Below are 8,648 nucleotides of genomic sequence, written 5' to 3'. Positions count from 1 at the left end.
ATGGAGGTCCAGGTGCTGATGCCCCGGATAGCTTTGCTGTTGTAAGTTGCTGTCCTTTTTTGCATCAGCCATAAATTTAATGCCACCCATAAAAGTAAAACTCGATATAAAATAATGTTGTCATGAAAGATATTAATCATCGAGGATAATGTGTATGCTGTAGTTAATTTTTTTATGTAAGGTAATTTTTCGTTTTCTTTTGTTTCAAATTCATTAGCAACATTACCATACTCAAAAACAAAAGAAAAACAAAAAATTACCTGAGATAAAAAATTAACTTCAACATGTATAAAGGGTTTAGTTCATTGTTTGTCTCACGATTGTCAATTTGATATTGATCGAAACGTTTCGATCGCACACTGCAGGTCGTCATCAGGCGATAGTGTCGATTTACTGTGTCGGTCTATTTGTACCACTGTGGTTGTTAGTGATTGGTGTATCACGAACCTCGCTATGATCGGGAGGGTTTCGATCCAAAGCTTTGTTGGTATTGTCAGAGGACATAAAATAATGTTATTAGCAATTTTTCGAATCTGCTTGCCGATGATATTATTTTATGCTGATTTTACATTTTAGTCCAATTTTTCAGAAACCTGATTATCAAGTCAGTCAATGTGGACGATCAGTTTATGTCGAACTTTATCCTTATCCGCCATGGCACAGAAGGTGCGTTACAAAATCACGAAACGGAAGACCAGGAGAAAAGGGGAAAGACGGAGGGAATGGTGGAAAGGCTGGAAAACCTGGTAAAGTAAATTGCTCCACTTCTGGTAGAAAGCATTAGAATCTTACACTACGATGGAACGGGCAACAAAAACATGCAACTTGTTTCGAAAAATTTCTGCAAAACGAGTCGAAAAGCAATGTTGTGCGTTTTACCTGCCACGTTCGAACTGGCCAGTCATGCAACAAATCAGGTTGCTGCAAGTTGCGCGAATACTGACTTCCGATTGGATAAAATTACGTGGGAGTCACGCCATACAAAAGAGTCACTTTACTTGCCTCAAAACAAGTTTGCCTTGGGCAGGTAAAACGCCAACGCGGACAGATTTTGTTGCAAAAAGTAGAACTATGTCTACCTTCTGAAACAACTTTTTACAACCTGCCACAATCTGATTTGTTGCAAGACAGGTTTGAACGTTGGTAAACGAGCAACATCGCTTTTTAACTCGTTTTACAATAATGATACAAACAAATTGCACGTTTTTGTTACCCGTTGTACCTTGCTTTTATCATTGGATAGGTATCGCAAGAAAAATATAATCGGGTAGAAAACAACAAGGACATTTTTAAACGGGCCAATTTTCTCGACATGCTCCCCGCCGATGCCAGTTTAATGCATAGTACAGTCAACTCCCTCTAAGACGGACACCTTTGGGACCGGCACTAAGTGTCGGTCTTAGAGAGATGTCCGTCTTATAGAGAGTCAAATAAAGGGAGTAAAGAAAGGCAGGGACCAACTCTAAGTGTCCGTTTTACAGAGGTGTCCGTCTTATAGAGGTGTCCGTTAAAAGAGAGTCGACTGTACTTTTATTCTTGACACTTGTCATTTAGCAAAGTTTTAAGTGAATTAGAGAACGAAAAGACAGAAAAACTAAAATTATGGAACACAGAATGTCTAATAAAAAAATACCATTTTGACTCGCAGAGTCATAATAGTTCATCTCAATTCAAAGAAGTGCTTCGAGCCCTTGTGACCGCAATGAATGATTCATTCTTTGTTACTGCTTTTTCAGAGAATCCAACATTTTCTCATCCGATATATAATTAATTATAACGTGAAACAATTCACTGAAAAGCACACATTCAAGTATTTATGATTACTTCCCTCTGCAGGAAAAGGTGGTCGTGCCGGCCATGTAACTCTTAGTCACAGAAAACAAAACGGACAGACAACATTAAAAAGCTGCGGGGGAACTGGAGCTCAACCAGCTAAAAATGGAAAAGGAGGGAAAGGTGAGAAATGTTATGGCATCAAAGGAAAGGTTAACATCAAATCCCATTGTTCAAAAACCCTTGGACATCTTTTGAAGTTTACAAGTGCTTTTTCTCGCCTTAAAACATAACACAAAAGAAAAACCAAGAACGAAGGCAACGGCTACGTCGAAAGAGCGAAGATTTAGATTAGCAAAACAACGACTTTGCACGTGAAGTACACATAATCAGGTTTCAAGTCATTTTTATTTTTTATTTTATTAGATTCGCCAGTTATTGGCAGGGTCACAGCAACAGCATGACGCCAATTACTGCGGGCCCGTAACAGTCCCTCCCCCCACACACCGGGGACTACGTCCCCTACTATTTACGAACAGTGTGTGGGTTCTTTAACGTCCCACAGAATTCATATATGCAAGGGTTGTGAAACGGGGCCTACGGTTTTATCGTCCTTATCCGAGAAGACTAGAACGTCTAACCGTTTGCAGATGTCTTTACAAAGGCAACACTTTCTCCTCAGTTATTTAAAGACCCTGGGTGTTGGTCCGGCCGGGACCTGAACTAGCGGCCTCCCGCTCGGCAGACCGGCGCTTATCCCACTGAGCTAACCGGGCGGCGGTTAAAGTGAAGTCAGGTTTATTTCACTTTTCAATGGAAAATACAGAAGTCAATGAAAACAATGAGTATTTGCATTTCATTAGCCAGTCATAGACTGAGACAACAGATACTAAAAGACATAAATTAAGTGAAGGGAGCGCCATTTTCCTGCATTCCACTCAAGCATAAACAGCTACGCTGCCGCGTTCTGCATAACTGGTCCCAGTTGTTCGAACACCGGTTATAAAAAGCACTCTCACGCCGGCCTAATTTTCTCTATTCTTTTTAGAGTATCCAATCATCAAATTTTAGGCAAAGATAATTAAACTGGATTTGCTTTTTAAGCTCTCACATCTGAGTTCAACTTTCGCACTAACCCTGGGTCACCTTAACCGGGCTTCGAACGACCCAGCCCTGAAGCGGTTATTGCCTGGAAAAGAGGCCGCTAGCAATATACTATCATGATCAAACCGATGATTATTGCCAAATATGGTCATTGCCATAACGGATGGTCATGTGACGAGAAGAATCAGACTCGTATCCAGCCGCTGTTTATGTGTTTTGGGGGAGCAAGAGAGAATGGAGAGAGGAGATTGGGGTTAGGTTGAGGTGCGCGGGGACTCATGAGAAGGGAAGATATCAAATCGTTGGGTATTACCTACATCTTCCAAACTATGGTCAGCGCAGGCTGATTATGAAGAATTAACCGACGGATTGGTACTAATCATTATAAAGGGCAAAATATTTCGAATGAATGATAATTTTCATTCTGTTGAACGTTAGGTGGAAAAGGAGGACGGGGAGGGCGTGGAGTTAAATGCTTCGCCAAGGTTGGTGATTTTGGTGTGCCGAGGACTTATTGCACTGGAAAACAGACTGCAAATGCCAAATCTGGAGACAATGGTAAAAACGGCGATCCAGGATCAAGTAAGAATTAAAAAAAAAGAAACTCTTAGATTAAGCCGGGTTTTCTTGCAAGGCATAAAAAACCTCGAGTGGGAGCGTGGAAAAACACAGTTTTCCAACCATTTCAGGTTTTCTCGTTGGATGGATAAACAACAAATATATTTTTTTCTGTCGAGGAGGAAGGTGATAGTTTTTGCTTGATACCTATTAAACGTCTACTAGCCTTGTTGAATCTTCCATCACCAGTCAAAATAGAGTTTGGCGTCACCCTTGTTTTAATTGGTGGTTTTCACGTTACGTCATCGCCGCCATGCTGGTGGACGGTAAACAAAAGATCGCTCATTAGCTCGCTTTGTTTGTCCACCAGCATTTGTTCATTTCACCATTGTTATTTGTGTCCCCCGAGATTGCATGAAAACCACCAATAGGGACTTTAAACAACGACGGCAGTGAAAACGTCCCCAAAAAAATGAATTTGCGTTCCTTCAACTTTAATCGCGTTTATTTGGAGACGCTCAATATGTCAAATGCAGGCGACTTTTCCTGGGGTTGAATTCTTAAGGATTTTATTCAGGTTCAAAAAGAGGAAGGAAATTTCGTCGTCGTATGTCCACGTCCTCCATAAAGCGTCAAATTAGCAGGTTTCACGTCGTAGTCGTGCAGTGGACGTCAAAGAAATGTACTAAGGAGCGTGATGCACGTGCAGAGCTGTTGTTTTGATCATTAAACCTATTGTTTTTTGAAGTTGTCGTTGTGGTCGTCAGCGTAGTTGCTTAAGCTTCCTAATATCTTTTATACTGCGATATTTACTCTCGTTTTTCAAAACATACTTTAACTACCACATACCCTTCATTGTTAATAATTCTAAAAGCCATTCGTTGGATGGAGGTGGAGGAGGAGGAGGAAGAAGAGGGAGAAAGAAGGATGGAAAGGAGAAGAAGGAGGAGGAGGAAGAGGAGGAGGAAAAGCAAGAAGAGGGCGAGGGGGAGGAGAAAGAAGAAGAGGAGGAGAAGTAGGAGGTCAAGAAGGAGAAAGAAGAAGAGGAGGAGAAGTAGGAGGTCAAGAAGGAGAAAGTGGAAGAGGATGAGTAGTATGAAGGGAAAGAGGTGGAGGTGGAGGTGGAGGAGGGAGAAGAGGGAGAAAAGAAGGATGGAAAGGAGAAGAAGGAGTAGGACGAAGAGGAGGATGAAAAGCAAGAAGAGGGCGAGGGGGAGGAGAAAGAAGAAGAGGATGAGTAGTATGAAGGGAAAGAGGCGGTGGTGGAGGAGGAGGAGGAGGAGGAGGAGGAGGAGGAGGGAGAGGAAGAACTGAAGGAGGATGGAAAGAGGGGAAGGAAGATGGAGAAGAGGAGGGAGAGCAAGGAGGAAGGACATAAAACTGAATTAAGTAATAACAAGAGAATCGCATTTATATACTGTTTAAAAAACGAGCAGGAGTGTATTATCAGGTTTAAAAAGTTTTTACACCTGATTATACAAGGCTGCGAGTTTTTTTGAACGGCTTCAAAATCTTCTGATGTAGACCAACTCATTCTTGCACTAATATTTCTAGATTTGGGGCTATTTTGGTCCAAAAAATTGGACGTAAAGTTTAGCCGTGTCTATATCAGATACAAAGACACTTATTAAACATTAATTTCTTTTGTTTTTTCTTAATGAATTATTAATGAGTTTTTTGAAGTTCCCTATTATAACCATCAGGGTCCAATTAGCCTGTAATGCTTTCTGATGCCTTTATGTTTTTGATTAAAAAAATTTTAACCCGAAAAGCTAATTTACCATATGATATTTTTTCGAGCCCCGGACGTCAAAGGAGCAGATGGCGCAGTTAGCGAGTCTCTTATAAAATATGGAACACTGGACGCAGCGAGCAAGAAAAGAATTCCAGCTGAACTCTTGATCATAGTCAGAAGGAAGGCTGTGGATCTGTTACTAGGCGACAGGAACAATCAAAGGGGTAGAGATGCCTTGCGATTTATCATAGATGTGGCGAGTGGAAGAAATGACGTGGAACAGATCAGGAAAGGTAATTTTTTAGAGGAGTTAAAGCACGCGAGGAGCTACCCAATAAGAATTCCCGGTTTACTTATTTCTACCTGACTTTCCGGGAGTAGTAACGTATGGATAAATAAGCAAATACTAATAAAAGTTGTCTGCGTAGCTGCTGTGATTGGAGCCACCGCGTTTAATATTCTCACAGTTTGATGTTAATTTCCAGCCTGAGAAACAGGGAACTATTGACATTTTAGTCTGCTACACAGCCGTTCTAGTGTCGTCACGCAACGTATTGCGTGGTGACATTAAAAACGGCTGTGTAACAGATTACTGACTTACCGGACGAAATTAGCCTCCCCGCAGATGTCCTTTGGGGTTCGTTCGTCACGCATTCATTTCTCCCCCACGAGAAATGAATGCGTGACGAACCAATAAGTTCCAATAACAATAACGAACCAATAACACTTCATCATTATGGAATTTCTGCGCTTGGTCTTCACACGTCATTTCGCAGGGAAACCAATGGCGTCGCGAAATGTCAGCTGTTTTTCCAGGCTATGTTATTTTATGTCCTTTTCTTTTTGTTTGACAATCCGCGCAGTAATATTTTCATGTTATGTTTTTTTTTCTTTCAGACGCCGAAAGAAAACTTGCCTTTTTAGATGTAGAAGGATTTGACATATTTGGAAAGAACTCGCTATTTGTGCCTCTTATTAAATGGAAAGCGCTAAAAGAAGATGTGGATACCATACAAAAAGCAGCCGAAGTTTATGAAAACACATTTAACGACATTATTACTAGTGTAAAAAATAAGGAAAATTTTAAGCAGGTAATACGATTATATCAAGTTTTTCTACAAGTACGTACTTGGGCTTACTCCTTCCCTCAAATGTGACCACGTGATTAAATTCCGATTGACCACTCCAAAAAATACCAATACATATCATAATGCTCTTTGTTTGCACCCCAAATTTTGCATAAGCGTGGTTTTCAGTTTTTCTTTGGGCCATTTTAACTCCTAAGAGAAGCTGAGACAATGCTAAAGCAAAATTTTGAAGTGACAAACAAAGAGGCCATTATGGTATATTATGGTATTTTCTGAAGAGGTCAATCTGATTTGGAATGGAATATGAGGCATTAATTTCAGTGACTCGGAAATCGCAAAAATTAGTGCAACAAGGTTCTTTTTTAACACACAATATTAACATTTTTCCAATTTTTTTTTTCGCAGATGGCGGCTAAGTTTTCACAAATTTCGTCAAAACAAGTAAGAGCACAGAGGAAACGACTCATCGCAGCCAGAAACGTAGACAAAAGTGAAAAGAGGATGTATGTCAAGGTATCTGCAATACTTTGAGAGGAACTAACACCTCTAGCTTCGTGGAAGTGTGCTTAGCACGAAACACGAACGAAATTATCGCACTAAAAATACTTTGATTCGGGTGATAAAATTCCATGCAAGTTTAGAAAATGTCAACGACTGCGAGTTTTCTTCTTTTTCCAACCATTTACACTGCAAATGTTCCGTTTCTAATATTGCCTCTTCGTCTCTTACAATTGCAGGCCATCAAATCGCAAGAGCAGCGAATGAAGGGTATACTTACGATGGTATTGAATTTGTTACCCGAGGCATATCAGAAAACGAGAAACAAGTTGGACGCAGAGCAGTTTATTGCGGTACTCCAAGGAATTACTGGATTCGCGGCGGCCATAAAGGGCAAGGACCCACTTGGATTTATTGACTCGGCTGTTGGCATAATGGATTACGAAATTAACAAACCATGCCTTAAATCACTGGGCACTATTCGCAAAAATCTTAAGAAATGGCTCACATTTGGAAAAGAGTACAAGCCTCTGAAAGATTCTAGTGACCTAAACTTTGATAAAGTGAAGGTTTCTGCAATTCCTGAAGTTATGAAGGTATACAATTGACCAGTATTTGTTTAAAAACTAATAAAATTCTCAGATAGAGGAATGGCGTCTTCAAAAACAAGGAAGAAGCGACAGAATTCCGGCAAAACCTCTAAACAAACCATGGGTGCTCTAAAGTGGTTCTAATTTTCGTCTATGAATTTTTACGTTCAAACTACCGTTTTTGTTTGATATATATGAACACAAAGCCAAACATAGAAATGTATGTGTTCTTAAGCAATAATGTATTAGGACGGACGGGACAGTAATCATTTCAGTCGCTAAGCTTTTCACTCATGTACTTCGGCTCAAGAAAGCGGTTGTCATCTGAACGGGGCCAAAGTCATGTGTGGGTAGGTTCTTAGTTCTAAAATACTTATTTATCAATTCAATATGCTCCAAGTTATCATATCCTGAGATGGTCAGTCTGTTTTCTTTTTAACAATACTGATTCACATACAGCCGTATCAGCAGGCTAACTGCTAATTTCGTTTTTCAAGCAGTTGAAAGACGAAAGAAACATAGCAATAATAATTAATTATAACATTCCATAAATTTAGCTGTTTATTGTTATTTTGATCGGTAACACCTGTACAAAAATGGTAATACTGAATAAACTTGTTGTTGTTGTTGTATCTCATTTTTTAGGCCAACCTCGAAATAAGCAAAGAAAAGCTGGCCGCTGACTTAGTTTGTTTATTGGAAGAGGCTTCCCGACCTCGGGACGTTGCCCCTCTGAAAGCGGAAATAGAGTCATACTTCATTGTTGGAGGGGCGCGCATTGACATGATAGGAAAAGTTGTGGAGCTTGACAACAATATTGGAACATACAACTTTGATATTCCACTTCTCAAAAAAACTGAAAAGGGAATTACAGAAGCCGCCAAGTCACAAGGTACGTGCGATTGAGGTACCTAGAGTCATTAGCCTAAGGCCTTTTAGATTTGGCGCGGCGTACTATTTTAACACTTGCAAAAAGCGGGAAAAAACGCAAAAGATATAAAACATACCCCTACCCCTATTGTTTTTATGTACTACATTATTAATAATAAACTAGTAATAACCAAAGGTTACTGATCGAGTGCGGGCGACAACGATCGAATGTCAAATGGGTAAGTTTCGCGTGACAGATACGGTAGTCAAAAAACGAGTGATCAGGTTACCAGTTATAGATTAGGTCCAAACGCGCGTGATCAAATTGCGTTCTGTGCATTCCACTCATTCTTAGTGGAAGTCCAAAAAAATGCTGGCTACATACATGCGACGCATGCGTTATATCAACCTGCAACCTGGAGATTAGGATTG

At 40.2% G+C, this 8,648-nt stretch overlaps 1 protein-coding gene across 1 annotated transcript in view; it reads left to right on the top strand.

Moving 5' to 3' along the window:
• LOC140922289 (uncharacterized) overlaps positions 1–8,648 on the top strand; it is a 14,981-nt gene continuing 6,333 nt past the window's right edge. The window contains exons 1-9 of the mRNA XM_073372288.1: positions 1–41; positions 577–746; positions 1,837–1,956; positions 3,316–3,459; positions 5,236–5,463; positions 6,068–6,261; positions 6,664–6,771; positions 6,996–7,352; positions 7,992–8,238. Coding sequence (XP_073228389.1) covers positions 1–41; positions 577–746; positions 1,837–1,956; positions 3,316–3,459; positions 5,236–5,463; positions 6,068–6,261; positions 6,664–6,771; positions 6,996–7,352; positions 7,992–8,238 — 1,609 coding nt within the window. The remainder of the gene's footprint in view (positions 42–576; positions 747–1,836; positions 1,957–3,315; positions 3,460–5,235; positions 5,464–6,067; positions 6,262–6,663; positions 6,772–6,995; positions 7,353–7,991; positions 8,239–8,648) is intronic.

Source organism: Porites lutea, chromosome 13, assembly GCF_958299795.1.
Source record: "Porites lutea chromosome 13, jaPorLute2.1, whole genome shotgun sequence".
Taxonomy (NCBI): Eukaryota; Metazoa; Cnidaria; class Anthozoa; order Scleractinia; family Poritidae; genus Porites; species Porites lutea.
Note: the sequence above shows the minus strand (reverse complement) of the source record. Positions and strands in the feature narration are given on the sequence as shown.